The following is a 20848-nucleotide window of genomic DNA, read 5'->3' as shown; positions in this document are numbered from 1 at the left end:
AGTTGTAGAGCAACTAATCTACACCCTTGGCTTTCAAGTACCTTGAAAAGCTGTTGTTCTCAATTGCTGAGTTTATAGTAGAGTTAAAATTTGCCCCATTATGCAAAAGACTTTAAACTTAACCTTTTGATGAAAATCATTTAAAAATTATACTTCTTGCTTTACTGTCTTCTTAAAAGATTACATTGAGTTTAACTGGATCTTTTCATGATGACTCAGAGTTGCAACTCTGGACTTGATTTATGATACTTACATTATAATATCTACAACTGGAGTTAGCTATTACCAGCCCCAAGAATGGGGTCAGGGAGTTTCTTTCTTCAGATAGTGTTTGTCTGTCCCTCTTTTTCTCCCAGCTGCCACTTGGTGCTGTTGATTTTCTGTCTTCTTATATAGCACATCTCCATCTAGTTGTCTAACTTGATAATCCTAAATTCCTCTGGCCATGGAAACTGACCACCAAGCTTTTAAAGTATATGTAAGGAGGGCACCTGGGTGGCTCAGTCGTTAAGTGTCTGCCTTCAGCTCAGGTCATGATCCCAGGGTCCTGGGATCGAGTCCTGCATCAGGGTCCCTAATCACTGGAGAGCCTGCTTCTCCCTCTCCCTCTGCCGCTCCCCTTGCTCATGCTCTCTCTCTGTCAAATAAATGAAATCTCTAAAAAAAATAAAAATATATGTGAGGTACAAGAGCCCTCCAAGGAGTATAAAGCACATAAATTTTAATGTATTCACTTATTTTTATATCATTTTGTCAGAATAGAGACATTTGGAGCTTATTTGAGCTTATTTGTAGCTGTGTTCAATTTTTCAAATTTTACTGAATATATCAGATGTGCAGAAAGTTTCCTAGTATACACATGAGACAGAATTGAATGATGTATTACCTCTTCCTTTAAGGAATTTCCGTAGAAGAAGATGCTACCTCTAAGAGTACTTTAGATCTGGGCTGTTATGTCACGTAACTTTGTGATAGTCAGTCTTCAGTGTTAGTAACACTCAGCAGTGTGTCCTTCTCACTTTCTCCAGTTTTGTTATCAAGAAGTCAGTTGTTGTAAAATCTACTCTCACTTCTCTCATTTACTGGCTGGAAATCTGAGAACTTCTTTTGCATGATAAAATTTTGTGTGTGTATTAGTACCAGCTCTTCTACTGTAAAGTGAACACAAATTAAACTTCCTTTGAGCATCTTGTAATGTCCTGTGGTTCTCATTATAAGTCTAGGTACTCACTGTCTGGTACTGTAAAGCTGCTTTAGTAAAGAGTAGGCTTTGGGATCTAGTTAGACTTGATAAATCCTGCCTTGTTCACTTAGTAGGTTTGGGACCTTGAATAAATTATACAACCTCTTATCTGTAAAATGGAACCAGTATACCTATCTTGTAAAGTTGTTTTTAAAATGATAAATTATGTATGTATAGTATTTGCCATGGTTTCTGGCACCTAGTAGTGCCGGAGATCTTAGTAAGATCTCTTACTAAGCAGATTTGTTGTCGTCATTGTTGGGCATGGTAATTTGAACAATGTCTGTAACGTAACCTAAAATAGCTTACAATAAATAGACCGAGAATGTTGGTTCACTTCGGATTCTAGTTAGCTGGGTGCTGGTAAATAAATTTTACTGCCTTATTGTAAAATCATGACTTAAAAGTAAGGTAAGTCTATATAGATCACTGGAGAAAATTATAAAATTTTGATAATATTTCAGTGTGCTGTTCACAGCTATTCTGAGTAGTTTCATTATTGTTAACCCTCAGTTGTACTTAGTAGTTGATCTTGTATTGACTGCGTAGTATTCTTTACAGTCTTTCAGAACCTTGCAGTCAGTTAATCCTCCTGGGTTTTGATAGATTCAGTAACTTAACCTGTTAAGTAATCTTGGGACCCAGGGGACAATTTCCTAAGTGCGGACCGGGAGCATTAAGTTTGTTGCAGTGGAAATCTATCAAGACCTTGATTCAGATTTTTTTTAATCCCTAAAAAGCACTTTGGTTCAAGCAGTTTACTTAATTTAAAGGTATGGGGAATTTTTGTTTTGTTTTAAGCTATATGAAATTTCACTGTATGTAAAGGGTATTTTTATAAATATTAATGTAATGCATGAATTGGAACATAAAACTCTTCCCAATATTAATGTAGTTGACGGGAACAATAGGTGCTTTAACCCAAAATTTGAAATCAAAGTATTCTAGATCATCATTGTCATTTAGTGCCTCAGTATCTGATGAATTTGTCATTGTTTAGGTCCCATAATATTAACAAAATTCTAATTCACACAGATAATGTACTTACAAGTGGTAACATTTTAACAACTTCTCTTGCAAGCTCAGAATACTTTTTAGTGAAACTGATCCAGAATTATAAAAGAGAAGTAGATTTCTTTTTTTGAAGTTGAATCACTATGAACGTGACAGTTAGACTTAAGACACTAGATTAGAATTCTTTCTTCCTAGAATTGCTAACTGTATGACCTTGAGGAAATTATTAAATCTAACCCTCAGATTTCTGTGTTGTGACCTATCTTGTGGCATTATCAGAGGGACTGAAACAGAACATGTGAAATTCATGGCAAACAATAAGGTCTTATTTGTAAATGTTAGCAATAGTTATTAAAGATTTTTATAAATATAAACATCAGCATATAAAACATATTAAAAGCTAAAGTTACAATACCTCAGCATTATATGCTTGGTTATTACTCAGCTGCCAATTGTACGGGGACAAGAACACCCAGCAAGATTATTCTGAGCTTGTTTGGTATGGTATTGAGCATCACATGCATGCTTTACTCTTTTATTACCAGCAAAGCACAGTTCTGTTTTGTTTTGTTTTGTTTTGTTTTAAAGACATGCAGAACAATGACATCTAATCTGTGGCACATTTACAATTGTAGAAGAAGTTTAAATATGTGTACAGAAATGGGGAAGTATAATTTGACATTTGCACAACCTTGCACTAACAGTCTGTTTTATCAACTTTCATTATAAAAGACATTTGAGTTTATGTATACTTTTTTAATTTTAGTTTTAAAAAATAATTTTAAATGGGTTTTTACATACTAAGTTTGAATCAGATATTTGTAGAACCCCTAAAGGACCTTTGCCAGAAAATCTGTATCCCATTCTTCCTGAGTAGAGAAATAAAAATGTCTAAAAAAAAGTTCTTAAAAATTGTTTTAGTGGTAAGACATTTTACATAGCTTCAGCTTATTATATGTGCTAAAAATATATTTCCTCAGTTTATGGCTTATCTTTTTACTTTCTTAGTGGTTTCTTTTGGTAAACCAAAGTTTATATTCAACAAATTCATTCAACAAATTGCCACCTATAGTTTGTGGTGGTAGGGATCCATCCAGGAAAAAGTATCAAAGTTTATTAATATTTTCCTGTTTAATTTGTCCTTTTTGCATTTTTTTAAAGAAATCCCAAGGTCTGTTCTTCTAAATCTAAATATTTTATAGTCTTATTTTTCCATACTTTAATAAATCCTTAATCTACTTGGAGTTGGTTGGAAGAGGGATGAGAAACAGAGCAAATGTATTCTTATTTTTAATAGATGACCTAGTAGATTTAACAACTCATCCTTTCTGCACTGATCTGTAATGATACCATTATCATATACTAACTTCACCTACATGTGTTATATATTCATTTTCATTTACATTTAGGAAATTTGCTGTATCAGCAAAAATCCCTGAAACCAAGTGGTGTCAGAAATGTTGTGTTGGTAAGTAAACTGTTCCATAACATGTAGCTCTCCTGCTTTGCAGAATAGATAAGAAAACAGTGTGAGGCTCGTTTTTAAATCTAGTATAAAACAGTACTTCTCCAGGGCATTCTGCCAGTTATAGTTTATTTTTCCCCCTTAAGTAAAACAAATGTCTTGGCCATTCAGTCTCCATGTAAACTAAACCTAATATAGTACCTTGCACGTAATAGTTGTTTTGCAGATAATTTATTGACTGGATAAATGGAGAAAGTAAGAGGACTTTTATTCCAGCACTTTATCATACCCTGTTCTCCGGGGGTCCTGCTCCTTATCCACTCACATGCTGCTCGGTAATGGCTTAAGAACTGCATTTATTCATTCAGCGTATATTTTCATGCCTTTAATATGTAAAACCTTATGCCTGTGACGTGAAAGTTGCAGTCTCCCTGTTCACACACCACAATCCTAAAGTCTTCTTCCTCCCCCATCACAACCAGCTGTTTTATTTGCGTGTGGCAAAAGCAAAAAAGAGTTGCCTTGCCTTGCCTTAAAAACCTCTGAGGCTTTGTTACTTGTAAACCTCTATTTCGAGAGTTGAGTAGTAATGTCTTCATGTCGCTAGAACCAAAGCATCACCGCCTCTGAACATTACCACCAAAAGCACCCTCAGTCACCTGTCCCTCGGTGTGCTGTAGTCTCTCAGTTTGGCGGCTTCTCCCCAGATGTACTGCGGGGCCTTCCTTCAGGATCTTGTTGCCGCACCTAGCCTCCCTGCTGCCGTGAGACCTAAAATCTTTCTTCCCACCGCCAGACCCCTTAATAACCACCTGTTTTGTCTGTGCATAAGACAAAAGTCCTGCTCGTGGTGGAGGAGGGTCCAGCTCTTACTGAAAATGTTTTCACCCTGCAGTCTAATTAGGAAATTGAACTCCGGCCAGCTATTGTTCGTTTGTGTTCAGAGCTTGCGACTGCTGTTGTTAGGACTTTCTGTATGATAAGAGAACTTACATATACTTTTTTGCCTTGACAGTGCGAAATCCTTACACAGGCCATAAGTACCTATGTGGGGCACTTCAGACTAGCATTGTTTTATTAGAATGGGTTGAACCAATGCAGAAATTTATGTTAATTAAGGTAAGCATGAAAAGCAACCTCAGTCATTCTTAGTATATAAGCTTCATTAAGTTAATTTTCCTGTTCTTTCAAAAAAACATAGTTTTCTTTTTTCCCCGTTTCTTCTCAAGCTAATTTCATGACTTTGTTTTGTGTGGCAGGGTAGTGAAAAGCTGCCTGACTGTAAGGTAATCAGTTGGCCAGATAGAAGTTTTAGAAGAGACTAGAGAAATAGTTCAGGGAAATGGCAGTAGGAGTGAGAAATAGCCTCTCACAGACAGTCTTGTGTCCAGAACAGGAGGTGTGAAGAAGCAGTGGGGTGTTGTTTGAATATATTCCCTGGTCGACCCACTCCATCACAGAGAAGCAACCTACAGGTTGGCATTTGGCCTGAGAGGACTGGGCATAACCATAGAGAGAGGGAACTTATTTATTTGAGTTCTATGCTTAACTGTTAATTTGCCCAGGCCTTCCCAAGTGTGGGTTGTTTTGGGGGTTTTGTGTGTGTGTGTGTGTGTGTGCGCCTAAGTTTCTCTAGAATCTTTAATTAATGAATATTCCTTAAAATATTTAATATTACTCAGCTGTAACTTAAAATTGGAGGAAAAACTAATAAAATGGTTCACTCACACCAGGGAAATACCAAATGAATTGTTTAAAGCTTGATTTCTTTGCTATTTAATATAAATTAAGTAGTCTTATTTCCTGAGCATTTGAGATCTCCCTGGAACTTGGAATTGGAGTGGATCCTTCCTAAATTTTACAATACAGCATTAAGGTATTTAAAGTATTGGATTCCTGTTATTTAAATTTCTGTAAGTGATTAAGGAATCTGGTTTTAATTTCATACCACTATTTATTAACCTCAACATTAAGTAGGGCTAAAGAAATGGAAAAATAGCTTCAAGAGATTTGAACCCATTAAGGTGCTATTGCCACAAATCACTGAAACAAAAATTGTTTAAACCAAAAGCTTGAAGGGGAAAAGTAAGTAACTGTATAAACTGTCTAAAGCAGAGCTTCTGGATACAGCCCATTTATGGCAAAAAAACTATTTTGTTCTTAGCTCCTCTTTGTTCTTGCCTATTTGACAAAAGCACAACTTCTCCTAGATGGGAGTGGTCAAGTGCACGCCATTTGATTTTTCTGCAACCCTTCCCTTCCCTGTCTTCTTCCTACCTTTCCCCCTTTAGTCTATTTTAGATATATCCTCTCTATTCCTTTCATTCCTAACCTCTGTCAGAATGAAAAATAGTTTCATTATATCAGTGTTCAGAGATACAGTCTGATTAAACCTAAGGATGAATGAATTTTTTGTTACCTGATATGTTATACCACTTATCCTAACATAACGGAAGACCGTTTTCTCTGTTAAAGGGATTTTAGAACGGAAGAACATACAGGAAAAAATATATACTTAGAAGACATGAGGAGCATAAAAATTACCCATCCACATCTTCTCTTTTACACGACTTCTGTAGTCCGGGGAGCCTGACTCTGACTAATTTAATGAGTCCTGTTGCTAGTGTTCTAAGATACTATAAGTGACTTAGAATACAATCTCCTTCAAGACTTCCCACCTTCCCATTTTTCTTAAACTCCCTGAGCAATCTGTAGGCTCTTATCCTGAATCTTAACCCAATTCCCCTTCCCCTGTCTCTCTCTTCAAGATATTGTGGGTATTTTGTTTCTGTATTTGACTTTATTGTGACTAGTGTTTATGATGTTTCTATTCTACAGTCTTAAAAGATGTGTTCAAAAACATTTTTATCCTTTCTGTAGTCTTCCTTCCTCTTAATGACATTTTTGACAGTTTTTGCTTCATTAGACTACATTTTCATCAAAAGTAAAAGTTAGAAATTAAAGGCCAACAAACAATTATGTATTTATTACAAACCAAGCACAGTGCTTTTTAACTACAGAGACAAAAATAAGATATAGTCACTGGCCTCAAGGACCAACACCATTAGTAATTGGATTTAGAGCTCTTAGACAGGAGTTCTCTTCTGTTAATGACTTAACAATACATTATTAGAAGCTAAATAGAATTATTCACAATAATTGGTTTTCTTATTTGCTGACAAAAAAAGTTAAACAGAGGCATTTTTTCCTGCTTTACTGCTCTTATCACATTTCAAAGAGAATTATTTTAAATATTTTGCCTTATTAAAAATCTAACTGATTTTAGGCAAAACCTATTCCCCAGGTAATGGAAGAGCTTCTAGAGAGGGGGTTTGATGAGAAGTGTCTATATGCGTGGGGTGGAGGTGGTCTGGCAGTCCCAAGGAAGGAGGGGATATGGATGGGAGCAGCAGGTGCACAGAGAGCTTCACCTTCTAGGTTCGAGGACCACATTGTATTTTCTAACACTTTGAGAATAGTAGTTATGGTAGCCCCAGACTTCATTATCTTTAGAATTTACGAGTTGCTAGATTAGAGAATAAATTCAGTAGCTTTGTTAAATACTAATAATGCTAACCTTTTGGGAAATAAAATGAAAATACAGCCCATTTATAAGAGCAACAGAAATATAAATATATTAACAATGGGTTTATTAAAGTATGTGTAAGACTTGATATTTTTTGGAAAAACAACTTTTTATTGTGAAGCACCTCAGAACACCCCATGATCCCCCCCAAGTCAGCTCCCTTACTTTCCATTTTTACTGTATAAGCACGCTCCCCTAAACATGAGAGTTAATTTTACCTGATTTTTCGACAGCATGTAAGTGGAATCATACAGTATGTATTCATTCGTATCTGGCATCATGTTTGTGTCGTTGTTGGGATACAGCTGTAGTCACTCATTTTCATTGCTCTAAGTTCCCGTTGTGTGAAATGCTGAATATGCCGTCATTTTATCTGTCTACTATTGATGGGCATTTGGGTTACTTCCACTTTTTTGTTATTTGAACAAAACTGCTGTGAACATTTTTGCATATGCCTTCTATCCACATGCACACTTATACTGTCTAGAATGTATAACCAGAGCATTATTGCAGGGCCCAGAGGAATGCGTATCTTCAACAGGAACAGATAATGTAGTTAACCTGTGTGGCTGCACCGTGTAGCTCATGCTCCAGTCACCTCGTGAGTGTTGGGTCCACGGTCAAAGGAGCGAGACTGATACAAAGTGAAGGTCAAGCAAAGCTTTATTTTGCGCCAAGCATTGAGAATCAAACTGACCGGCCAGGGCCGTCCCTTGCAAAGAGGTGACCCCTCTCTTTTACAGACTAGCTTTTAAGGGCAAAGGCCATGTGGTTGGGCCTGGCCACGCACAGGTTACCAATGAGATTGTAACACAGAGAAAGCTGCACAGTCCTGCTAGGTCACACATAAGTGACCGATTGAATTACAATTTACCCTATAGTAGATATTTGAACTAGCCTATCACCTTGGTCAGAATTGGCGCCCAAAGGGCACCCAAAGGGCAGGGCCCATACTCCTTGGTAACTAGGGAGACCGTATGCGCCCCCACTGATTGGTTACCTCCACCTGGCCTGACCCACCCTTGTATTTGGGCTTTGTTACCTGGGACTGGTTTCCGGGACTTGTTTTTAAGTAAGTTCCCTGAAGGGGGGTGGTGGGCAGGGTCAGGATGGAGCTGCTCTGGCTAAATAGGCCCTTACAGTGAACATTCGACTGCTCCTCTCCTGGTGACACTTGTTACTGTCAGTCATTTCATTTTAGTCATTCGGGTGGATATATAGAGTCTCTTGTAGTTTAATTTCCTGATCACTGATTTTGTTAATGGTCTCTATCTATTTTTCTAAACTTACAAAATATGAACTTATTTAGTCCCCTCTTAGCAATATAAAAATAATTTCGAAGTTATGTAAAATTAAAATTGTTTACATTGTAACTGTGAGTTTGTGAATAGTCACTTGAGCTATAAGGCTAAATTTCTCTTATTTGTGGTTTTTTTCTGTCCACTTACAAGAGAAGTGTTGCTTGCTAATTAGCATTTCAATGCTCTTACCCATGTTTGCTTGGTTGGATAAGAAGACAGAGAATAACAAGTGCATAGAAGTGGGCGGCAGGAGGCTCTGCCACAAAGGGGTGGGCAGTGCTAGGCCAGTCACCAAATTTCTGGGTCTCTGTTTCCACCTCTGAAAAGTGAGGGTTGAACAGATGATTTATAAGTTCCCTTCCAGCCCTAATGTCCCAAAATTATGTGATTTTTGACTTAAAAAAGATTTACGGTGCTAATTTTTCTGCATATCCAAAGTTTCTGTGACAAGAAGCAAACTTTTTAGGAGAGAGTTATGTTCTGTATTTTCATAGAGCTAAAAATTATTAATAGTGTTCTCATGAAATTATTTGATTTTTATTTTCCTTTGTTTAAGATACTTTCGTTTCTCTCTCCAGCACATAGATTTTCCCATACCGTGTCCACTTAGAATGTTTGAGATGCTGGTAGTCCCGGAGCAGGAGTACCCTTTGGTCTGTGTTGGTGTCAGTAGGGGGAGAGACTTCAACCAAGTGGTTCGATTTGAAACAGTCAATCCAAACTCTACCTCTTCGTGGTTTACAGAATCAGGTTTGTGATTTTTACTGAATTATTAAGGCCAATATATTTGATTTTATAAGTAATAAATTGACCATATCTCTTATTAGGCAAAAACAGTGCATAAAAATCCAATCTAGAATAACTTATTAAACTGGAAAAAGAGAAGATGGCTTGCTTTAAAATAGCAAATTTGTTTGAAGCATTTGAAACATCATGTATTCCCCCAACCTGAGTGTGCATCGGAATCACCCAGAGACTTGCTGGCCCCCACTGCCAGAGCCCTTCATTCACTAGCTCTGGAGTGGGGCCTGTGAATTTTCATTTCTGTGTGTTCCCAGGTAGCGCTGATGGTGTTGATACAGCAGCCACACTTTGAGAACTACACATATACACATACATCCAGGCCTAGAAAAGTTGATTGAAATAAAAGGAAAAACTGCATTGAGTATAGTTTATTTTCCATTATACTCCTGTAATTGATACACGGGTACTGTGCAATAACTTTAATAAATGTTTATTGATTTGTAACTAGGATATAAATTATAACTAAACAGCGATTTCTGAAATATTAGAGGGTACTTGAAAATAATTCTTTTATATAAGTTGTTTCCTTAAATTTTGATCTGTGTTGTCCAGTTGCATAGTAGATCTTTCCTTCATAGTATCTTAGGAAATATTTCCAATTAATGAACTTTTTACAGAAAGTTGGTGATAGTTGAAACCTTCAATTTTGTTGTTATAGTCAGTACATTAATAAAACTTGTGTTTCATGGTAAATAAATCTGATTGAACTTTTACACTTTAGAAAAAGTGACCTGAACAATCTTTTTTCTTACGTTTAAAGCACTGTTTTTACTACAGAGCTCTTTTTGATGTTTTTCCCTTAAAAATAACATTGTACAATGTTTTGCTATAAAATAGTGGCTTAGTTTTAGAAGGCACTTTTTATGTATTTAGAGAATTGGAGGGAAGAGCAAGGGGCAAGAGGGACGGGGGAAGTTAGGGAAAACCTTAACTGGGCGCTGTGTGCAGTGCAGAGCCCGACGCAGGGCTCAATCTCATGACCTGAGATCATGGCCTGAGCCAAAATCAAGAGTCACACTTAACTGACCTAGCCACCCAGGTGCCCCTAAAAGGCAGTTTTTAAAGGTTTTGCAGAGGCCCTTTGTCAGAGTCTTTGGGTTCTTAGGGAAATATTAAGAAGCCAATTTGGCAATAGATACTGATTTTTCAGGAGTTTGTTGGAAGCCTGAATGTTCACAGAAGGAAAGAAATTAAGTGTTGAGGCTTTTTTGGCAGTGAAAAAAATCACAAAGAGCTACAAAGATCGGATTTGCAGGAGGCCTATTCCATGTTCTTTCAGCCCTGGTTGGTTACAGAAGTACCAGGTCTAAAACACATTTGAACGTCTGAAATACAGCAGTCCTTGCTGGGATGGCCTAAGACTGAACACTATGGGAAATAGAAAACGGTAGACTATGGATTATCAGACTCATTCTGCAGGAAATAGAAGGCCAGAAACAAAGGCCTATAGCTCAGCATTTTCAGTTTTGATGTTCATACGAAGTTTGGGATATCCTACTTTTCACTTTATGGCAAATCATTTAAATATTCTCAGTTTGTAAGAACTTTGATAAATCATTATAATAATAATGCCTCTTTGCATTTTGGTAATACTTCACACTTCTCAAAATACTTCAGTTTTAATTCATTTTTACTTGAAATAATTTGAGTTTCATTCATTCACTCAATAAGTATTTACTGCACGTGGTACTGGGCACTTCCATATAGTGATGTACAAATCCTAGTTCCTGGCCTTCTGAGCTTAAAAGCAGAAATCATTCATAACCATAATGTGGAAGATTAGACTCCTGATTTCATATAGTAATGGAAATAATGACATCACCGGTAGGAAGGACAACGGTTACAACAGTCAGCCCTCCACCGAGTGCTCACTTCGTTTAGCGCCGCCTTGGAATTTAGACCCAAGCAGACTTGCTCAACCACTGCACATGTATAACTAAAAATTTAAATCCATTTCCAATTCAGTGATGTTCAGAATTCTTGTTTTTACATCTGTGTGCTTTCAGTGTTACTTTATGTATAAGTTCATTGAGTTTGTTTGTGTTACAGATAGCCCTCAGACAAGCGTTACTCATGTTACCCAGCTGGAGAGAGATACCATTCTTGTATGCTTGGACTGTAAGTTTTTATTTATGAGCATCTTATTTTAACACATTTTTTTTAAGCTTAGTTTCTGAGTGACTTTTCCCCCACCTTCTTTAGGTTGTATAAAAATAGTAAATCTTCAAGGAAGATTAAAATCTAGCAGAAAATTATCATCTGAACTCACCTTTGATTTCCAGATTGAATCAATAGGTAAGTGAAAGTTTTGTATTTCTTGTTTGATTACAGCAAGAGCTGCTTAAAGTAACTTACCTGATAATTATCTGAAATTACAGAAAGATATTGCTAAGGACACATGTTTTTTAAAATACAGAATATAATGAATATGAGGTCAGTAGCAGTCTTCACTTTATACATTCTGTGAAATCATTTAATAACTGATATAATCTATAGTTAATGGTATCCTCCTTAGAGATCTGACATTTCTTTCTTTTTTTTTTTTTTTTTATATTTTATTCACTTATTTGACAGACAGATCACAAGTAGGCAGAGAGGCAGGCAGAGTGAGGAAGGGAAGCAGGCTCCCCGCTGAGTAGAGAGGCCAATGCAGGGCTCGATTTCAGGACCCTGAGATCATGACCTGAGCCAAAGACAGAGGCTTTAACCCACTGAGCCACCCAGGTGCCCTGAGATCTGACATTTCAAAAGAAATAAATAAATCTTATTTTTCATAACACAGTTATGAATTCTCATTTCCTCCAAACTCCTGTAGAGTTTCCCTGTAAGTACTTTAAAATTTAGGACTTACGGTACTCTCTTGTATTTTTGCTATTGTATCTGCTGATCAGAGCATTTTAGGCATCTCCATAAGGATATTATGGAATCTCTCTGGCATTCTCACATTTTGTTTGACTAAAGTATTTTCTAAAAAAGGATTTCATACAGAATCAGTATTCTAAAATGATTAGATTCCAGAAGAATTGGGTAAGAATGATCATATATGAGATCGTGCTGAGAAAATGAAGGAGAGCTAATTCAGTATTTAACTAGACACAATTTTTTTGGTCTTCATTATCAGGGAAAGATACTTGCACCTATATACGTTGGTCGAGGGTAGGGCCAAGAGCAGTTAGTTCATTTGTTTTAATCCTAGATCTGTTTTTACTCTCTCCTCCAACTAGAATGTCTCTCTGCCAGCAAGCAAATGCTGATGGTAATAATGAGGGAAATCTCTTCAAGATGTTAGAAAGGAATCCATGCTTAAAAACACATAGCCAGGGCCAAAAAGCAAGACAAAGAACAGAAACTCTAAGCAGTATGCAGGCCTGAAGCCAACAGACATGCTGGGCTCCTGGTGATAAAGAAGACTAAAAGTATCCCACAGAATATGGGAACCAGATTCCTTGCTTGAGGTGCCTAGTAACCAAGATTCTCCCCACTGAGGTCTAATGGCTTTATAGGAGATTTTTATCCGCCCTTGAAAAAGAGAGAGGTTCCCTATCCTGTACAAACTATTTCAGATTATTGAACAAATTAGTGTTTAACACTGATACTAAAATCAAGCAAGAGGAGTACAGAAAACAAAATTTTCCAGTCTTACGAAAACAGATTTTGAAAAAATTTAAACGAAGTACTAGCAATTAGAATTCCACATCATCAAATAATAGACTTTATCTCAGGAAAGCAAGGATGGTTCATTCAGCATCAGAAAATTTGTTTATGTAATATAGCACTTTACATTTCAAAGTAAAAGGTCACATAATTTTTCAGTAAATACACAACACAGAAAGAATCCAAGTTATTCGTGATTTAAGAAAAAAAACAGCTTCTTAGAAAATTAGAAATAGAAGGAAATCTTCTTCATCTAGCAAAGGTTATTAAAAAATATACATACTTCAGTGGTCAAACTCTCCCATTAAAGTCAAGAACAAGATAAGAATACCTGCTGTCCTCATATTTCAACATCATCTTATAAGAAAAGATAAGAAAAGGAAACTAAGAGGATTAGAAAGAAAAAAGTAAAAGATCCTTTTTGGCCAATAGTACAATTATCTGTATAGAATGTATAGCTCTTTAAATAAACTACTGAACCAGTAGGAGAATTTGGAGTTTCTGGATGTGACTAACACAAATGAATAGCTTTTCAGTGTGCCAGAAATTAAGAAATTTTTGATAGGAAAAAAGATCTCATTGACAATGGCAATAAAATATGTGGAAATAAATGTAATCCAAACATGTTTAAAACCATTATCTAGGAAATTCCAAATTATTGTTTAAAAACATAAAAGAACAAATGAAGAACCATACCATGTCCATGGATAGACGGACTACAAGAAAGGTTTCAGTTCTTTATAAGTTAAACCACAAAGATGTTTTGTGCCACTTGATAAACTTACCTGAAAATTTAATGGAAGAACCAAATGCCAAGAATAATAAATAGTAAAATAAGTAAATAAAAATAAATACTTGCCCTCCTGAGTATTGAAACTTTGACAAAGCCATAGTGATTAAGACAGTGTGAGATCAACACAGAGATAAATAAATAGAACAGTGGCACTAGAAGAGAAGGCTCAGAAATGCACCTACATGTAAATGGAAATTCACAGCGTGATATGTCAGTGGAAAATGGTAGACGTTCAGCAAATGATGCTGGTACAATTGGTTATCTGCAGGAAACAAAACTGAATGTTTTCCTCACTGGATACACACAATAATGTGTATTTAAATATGTAAATATTAAAAACAAAACTAATATTTTTATTAAGTACATATGCCTATGTCCCAGTAATTCTTTTTCTAGAATTAGAAAATTTTGCACATGTATTCAAAAAGAGGCACAGAGTGTTTATTATAGATGGTAATAACAAAAAACTAGAAACAACTTAAATGTTCATCAGATCACATGTATGAAAGTTGGAAACATTCAGTATAAAGTTTGATATTGTGTAGTAGTAATAAAAACAGGCATGAGAATGACAGACACTAAATTTATAATAGTAGTTATGTCAGGGAGGAAGGAAGGACTGGAATGGGATTACAGGGGGTTGTAAATGGATGCCAGCTGTATTTGGTTTTATTTAAAACAAAAGGCAAATATGGTAAAATGTTAAGATTTGATAGTTACGTGGTAGATACATAGGTTTCTGTGCTATTTTCATATTTTTCTATATATTTAAAATACCTTATTTCAAATATTTCCATTTTATCAAAACAAAAATTTTAATAAAACAATATTTTTGAAGAATTTTCTTTTTTCTTGCCTAAAAGATGAATAAAGTCTGTCTGGTATATGTATGTTTTAAATTTCAAAAGTAAAGATGCCATATAAATATGGAATAGCTGACATTAGTTATTAAATGAAGTGTTACTATGCAAGATAGAGGGACAAAATGATGCTTATTGGTTGAACTTTTGTACTATTAACAGTAACTGAGCTGTTCTTGCCTGCTAGTTTGCCTACAAGACAGTGTGCTAGCTTTCTGGAAACACGGAATGCAAGGTAGAAGTTTTAGATCTAATGAGGTAAGTAATCTTTTAAAAACTGTGTACATTACGGTTGCCTGGGTACTTAGTTGGTTAAGCCTCTACCTTCGGCTCAGGTTGTGATCTCGGGGTCCTGGGATTGAGCCCCACTTCCTGCTCCCTGCTCAGCAGGGAGTCTGCTTTTCCCTCTGCCCGTCCACCTGCTGCAGCTCATGGTCTCTCTGTCTCTTTCTCAAATAAATAAATTAAAAACATCACTTGGAACAACAGCATGGATGCTGATTCTTTCTGTCTTGAGGCACCTTTCTACTTTGTATTTCAGAAATAATGACCAGAGTGGGCTTATAGGTAAAGGATTGCACATTACTTTTCAGCCACTACGTCTCCTGTCTCTCTTAGCCTGATTCACTTGACATTTGTAAGATTCTTTGCCCCCCGCCCTTTTAATAATAGATACCTTGGTAGAGACATGCCAATTGTATATTCTGATTGGTTTAAGATTTTATTTATTTATTCATTCATTCATCTTTTTTTTTTTTTTTTTAATTTTAGAAAAAGAAAGCATGAGAAGGAGGGGGACAAAGGGAGAGACAATCCCAAGCAGGTTGGGATTTGAGTGCAGAATCCAACACAGGGCTTGATCTCATGACCTGAGCTGAAACCAAGAGTCAGGCTCTGACTGAGCCACCCAGGCACCCTGCCCCGTTTCTTCCTACCTTAATTTAACCTCAGGAACAGTTTAACTCCCAGCTCCCAAGTCCTAGGACATACTCAGTTCTGCTCAGCATTTCCACCAGAAAGCGCTGAGCTTACAAATGTGAGCAAGATGTGGTACTTTCCCCGAGGAATATCACAGGCAAGTGAAATCATCAGAAATTCTCCCAGGACCCCCAAAACCAACCTCAATAGTATAACTTTCACTTGAGCATTAGAAGGAAAGGAGAACCTTAGGTGCCTCAAGCAAGAAGTAGCTCATTTGTGTCCTAAACTATCATTCTAAGCTCAGAGTATTTCTTCTAAGCACGTGGACGTTATAGCAGAGTGACCATGAGCACGGGTTCCAGAGTTGAAACACTGGGTTCAGTTCTCCACCCTGCTGTTTTGTATCCGTAGCTGTGGCATATCACTTAACTTCTCTTTGCCTTTACTTCCCATTTGTGAATTGAGGATAACAAAATGGCACTTACTTCATTGGTTATTAAGATTAATTGAAAGGAAGCATATAATGTGCTCGGCATAATGCCCGGCTTACAGTAGGTATTTAGGAAAAGAGGGGCACCTTGGTGGCCAGTCAGTAGAGCATGCATGTGACTTTGACCACAGGGTTGTAAGTTCGAGCCCCATTTGGGTTGTAGAGACTACTTAAAAATAAAATCTTTGAAGAAAAGAAAAGAAAAACTTCATAGATAATAGGTTTCTAGTAGTTATTCCCACAAGAGGGCTTCTCAGGAAGATGTTTTAAAATCACCTGGGGGAATTGAGCAGGGAAATAAGAACAATCTAATAAATACTAGGCAGAGAAAGAAAGACACTGTAGGCAGGATACCAGAGAGCAGTTTAAGAAAAAGAAATCCAAAAAAGCACCTGAGCTGAGGGGCTTTTTCTTTTCTTTTCTTTTTTTATTTTTTATTTTTTTTAAAGATTTTTTAAATTTATTTATTTGATAGATCACAAGTAGGCAGAGAGAGAGGGGGAAGCAGGCTCTCTGCTCAGCAGGGATGCTGAGGCAGATATGGGGCTCGATCCCAGGACCCTGAGATCATGACCTGAGCCGAAGGCAGCGGCTTAATCCACTGAGCCACCCAGGCGCCCCTCTTTTCTTTTTTTAAAGATTGTAATTATTTGAGGGAGACAGAAAGAGCACAAGCAGGTGAAGGGGCAGAGAGAGAGGAAGAAGCAGGCTCCCCACTGAGCAGAGAGCCCTATGTGGGGCTCCATCCCAGGACCCTGAGATCATGACCTGAGCTGAAGGCAGATGCTTACCCCACTGAGCCACCCAGGAGTCCCTGAGGGGCTTTTTCAAACTGTGCTGGCAGCCCTTACTGCTTCTCCAAAAGTGTTGTGTCCTTCTAATAGGCAAACCCCAAAACACATGGAAGATCAGTCATGGTGACCCACTGTTACTGTAGTGAGCATGTTGGATTCTTCAGGTGTGCTGGGTTCCGAAAGAGGTTGAGAATCGCTGGTGTTTCCAGAATAACTAATTGTGGAGATACTAAGAGAATACTTTTAGTTTGGAAAGCAAATTGTTTTTTCAGCCTACAAAATTGTGGGGAGACGTTACTGCCATTATAATTTGGAATGTTTTGCACTCAGTAAGCAACAAATCGTGGGTTTTTCTTTCTCCCATAGACTTATCTTTAACTCCCCAACTGGTAATGGGTCACACTGAGGACTTCTTAAAGGATATCTGCCATCAGCAAATACTATTTCAGGAGACTGGGGGAGATACAGGAAAGAAAAGTCATCTGTAGAGCTCTGCCTTCGCTAGGCATTGTACCCACTGCTACTTCTGAGAGCCCTGCACAACACTAGTGCAGGGCAGAGCTTTTCCCTCCTGTTTCACTGAAGACAGAACCATTTTCAGCAAATTACTACTTGGCCCGTGTCCTAGCCGCTAAGTGGGAGAACCGGGATTCAAATTCCAGTCTTGAGTTTGTCCCATCATACTACAGTGCAGCCTTTGAAGTAAAAGGACCAGATCTAAGTGGCTTGCTGCTGCAGTGGCTTTGCTGTCAGCATTAACAGGACCGACAGCGGTTTCTGATAAATTTTTCCCTTGAGGTCTATAATTTAGTAAGTAAATAGTTTTCCTACTCTCCTCTTTTTGATTAATTCAAAATTAGGCACCTTTTTCCTAGACTAGCAAACTGATGTGTCTGTGTGCTGACTTAACAGACTAACAGTCATGCAGGGATCTATTTTCATCTTAGGAATTATGTTTCTTTTCTATAGAGTTATAAATTAAATGCCCATATAAAATTTTGTGCCTTTAATTCCAGAAATTAAGTTTATATTTTAATTGAACAGGTAACACAAGAAATTTCAGATAACACAAGAATTTTCAGACTGCTTGGATCTGACAGGTATGGAAAGAGGTTGTATTAAACACATAGTACTAAATGCGTTTTATAAATCCAGCATGAAACTGATTTCTTTTTCAAGGGAATTGAAATTTCTACAGTAATATATTCAACTTTGTATTTTTCACACTAAAGAATTCACAAGTCAGGAAGTTCTAAAGCCTTTGAGACTGTGCCTGATCTTCTAAGTAACAGGAATATATAGATCTGCCGATACTTATTTTGCATTAAATGTGCTGTCTAAAGTATGATTTACAGCACAAGAAAGAGGAAATACCATATGCTAACAAATAAATCTTTTTGGTTTTAGTGCCAAATAGAATTTTTGGGTTCTATTCTGATATACTTTCTGATTCTCAAACAACAGGTTGTTCTGTACTTCGTGAGAATTAAGTTCCCCCAAATTATTCCAAATACAGGTTTTCCGCACCTCTGGCTCTTCAAACAACACTGGCTGAGCCGTGGGAGACAGTGGGCAGCAAAAGTACTTCCTGGAGCTGCAACTGGTTCTTTAGTCATAGTGATTTGCAAGTCATTTTCTACCCACAAATCGAACAGCATTTATAGAGGCATAAAATGAAGAAGCAATGGAAAATGTTTCTGCTTACATTAGTTTTCAAGAATAACTTTTGTATGTTTGTCCCCTTTAGGGTCGTGGTTTTGGAAAGTAGGCCAACTGATAATCCCACAGCAAACAGCAATTTATACATCCTGGCGGGCCACGAGAACAGTTACTGAGGACGGCTGTGCTTCAACAGCTACTGTGAGAAATGAGCAAGCATGACTGCACCGTCGTCGTTGAGTGCTTTGAGGCTGGACAAAGCCTCCGTCACCGGGCTTCGGTCACTTGTAATTTATTGTGGCATGAGACAAGATGGGGAGAAGTTTTGTTTTAAGTGGTATGGATAGATTTAGCGTATTGAACCACACAAGTGCTTAATTCATTGTTATGTAATCTTTGTACATACAGGCAGTATTTTTCTGTGAAACTTCATATTGCTGAAGACATACACTAAGAATTTATGTAGATAATGTACTTTTATGAGATGTACAAGTAAGTGTCTTATCTGTACAGATGTAAATGTTGATGAAAATGCAATTGGGGTTAATATTTTAAGAATTCTTAGTATATTCTTAGGTGTGGCTGTATTATAAAATGGGATGCTGGCAATGAAACCGCACATTTAACACTATTGTATTTTTATTATATGTAATTTAGTAATATGAATACAAATCTTGTAACTTTCAAAATTGTAATGGAGGCTATAATCATTTTATAATCTTGTTTTTAATTTTAATGCAAGTACACTGGTGTTTATATTTGCACAAAGTATTGATATGTGATGTATTGTCACAAAAGTAAGCTGTGACACTGTCAATATGCATTTGGCTCCACAACATCTTTTTTAAATGTATTTGGGTGGTTTTCTGTGTGAAACAACCCAATTAACCACCTGTTGTAGTAACTGGTCTTTTTATATTTAAGCAGAATCCTGTAAGATTGTTTGTCTGTGCTTAAAAAACACACCTTCGAAAAAATTTTGAATCACAGAATAGTGGTACCATGATATAACACTGCAGTTCTCTGAATTACAGTTGCACAAAGGATAAATGAGCGTTATTAAAGAGCCCACACTAAACATTTCATAAAATCACATTGAAGAACTATAACATTCCATAGAGGGGAGTGGTTCAAATTTCTAGTGAAATTTTTTACTTTGGTTGGCCTTATTTTATGATCATTTTCATATTTCTTTTGACTTAGAGTATTAACACATGGCCAAAATAATTTAGTTACTACCTCATATAAACAATATAATGGTTACTACACATCGCAGGAACTTAGTTTTGGTTTAAAGTCATTTTTGATTGCTTTTTTCCAATGGAATATGTATATACCAAGTTTTAGCAAAATGCACACTTTGGCTCTTTTTTGGTATATGTTCTTTATATTTTAATGTGGGTATATACACTAGGAACAAACTAAATTGTGATTTATGGTCTTCATTTATTTTAATTGATAATGCTTTTAAATATGTTTCTGATTGTACATAGTGTAAAATAAACATGTTTTTTAACATGCGGTTGTACAGTAGCTTGTCATCTGGCTTAATCTCTGTATAGAGTAAAACTAAAATTTATTAAGAAGAAAAACAGTTTTTTAATTATTCTGCATTGAATCCTACATACCCATTCTGGTCCCTCAGATCATATTTTTATTTGATCTGTCATCTCAGTTTCTTAAAGGGGTATCTTTTACAGACTCTTCAACTTTTTGATCAGGAAAATCAGTGAAACATTCATAGTCTTAATGGAGCAGGTGTCAGCAAACATACCTCAGCCTCATCCTGCTCACTGCCTGTTTTTGTAAATAAAGTTTTATTGGAACACCACACCACATACTCATTTATGTGTTATCTGTGGCTGTGTTTGCACTATAGTGACAGAGGTGAGTGGTTGCAAGAAAGTCGTATGGCTTATAGAGCCTTAAATATTTACCATCTGACCCTGTATAGAAAAAGTTTGCCAACTCCTAGGTCACAGAAAGGAACAGGAGAGTGTTGGAGAATGCAGTTCTAGAGACTGAAGAAAGGGACAATTAGGTGAGAAGAACTGGATGGTGGATCATGAGGCACCATTTCTCCCTTTGCTACTGCACTACCCTTCTCTGTGACTTATGTAGTTTATTGACTGCAACAGTTTCCTAATCTAAAAACATGACTTCGAAATCAGGTGTTGTCAAAACAGTTGTGTATATATATGGCTTTTCCCCAATAAATACATTGTCACTGATCTTAGCATTAATGACTGAATAACGGCTGTTTT

The 20848-nt window shown here is 36.7% G+C and overlaps 1 protein-coding gene across 2 annotated transcripts in view; it reads left to right on the top strand.

Moving 5' to 3' along the window:
• The window catches only part of LOC111158411 (mitogen-activated protein kinase kinase kinase kinase 3), a 199121-nt gene extending 178727 nt beyond the window's left edge, over window positions 1-20394 (top strand). For both annotated transcript variants that reach the window (XM_022520409.1, XM_022520408.1), the window contains 8 exons: window positions 3667-3725; window positions 4738-4841; window positions 9188-9359; window positions 11463-11531; window positions 11616-11708; window positions 14908-14978; window positions 17970-18025; window positions 18673-20394. In XM_022520409.1, coding sequence (XP_022376117.1) covers window positions 3667-3725; window positions 4738-4841; window positions 9188-9359; window positions 11463-11531; window positions 11616-11708; window positions 14908-14978; window positions 17970-18025; window positions 18673-18760 — 712 coding nt within the window. In that variant the 3' untranslated portion in view covers window positions 18761-20394. The remainder of the gene's footprint in view (window positions 1-3666; window positions 3726-4737; window positions 4842-9187; window positions 9360-11462; window positions 11532-11615; window positions 11709-14907; window positions 14979-17969; window positions 18026-18672) is intronic.
• The last annotated feature ends 454 nt before the right edge of the window (window positions 20395-20848 follow it).

Source organism: Enhydra lutris, unplaced genomic scaffold (genome assembly GCF_002288905.1).
Source record: "Enhydra lutris kenyoni isolate GAN:26980312 unplaced genomic scaffold, ASM228890v2 scaffoldscaffold59, whole genome shotgun sequence".
Classification (NCBI taxonomy): Eukaryota; Metazoa; Chordata; class Mammalia; order Carnivora; family Mustelidae; genus Enhydra; species Enhydra lutris.
The sequence above is the reverse complement of the archived record's forward strand: the minus strand, read 5'-3'. Positions and strand labels throughout refer to the sequence as shown.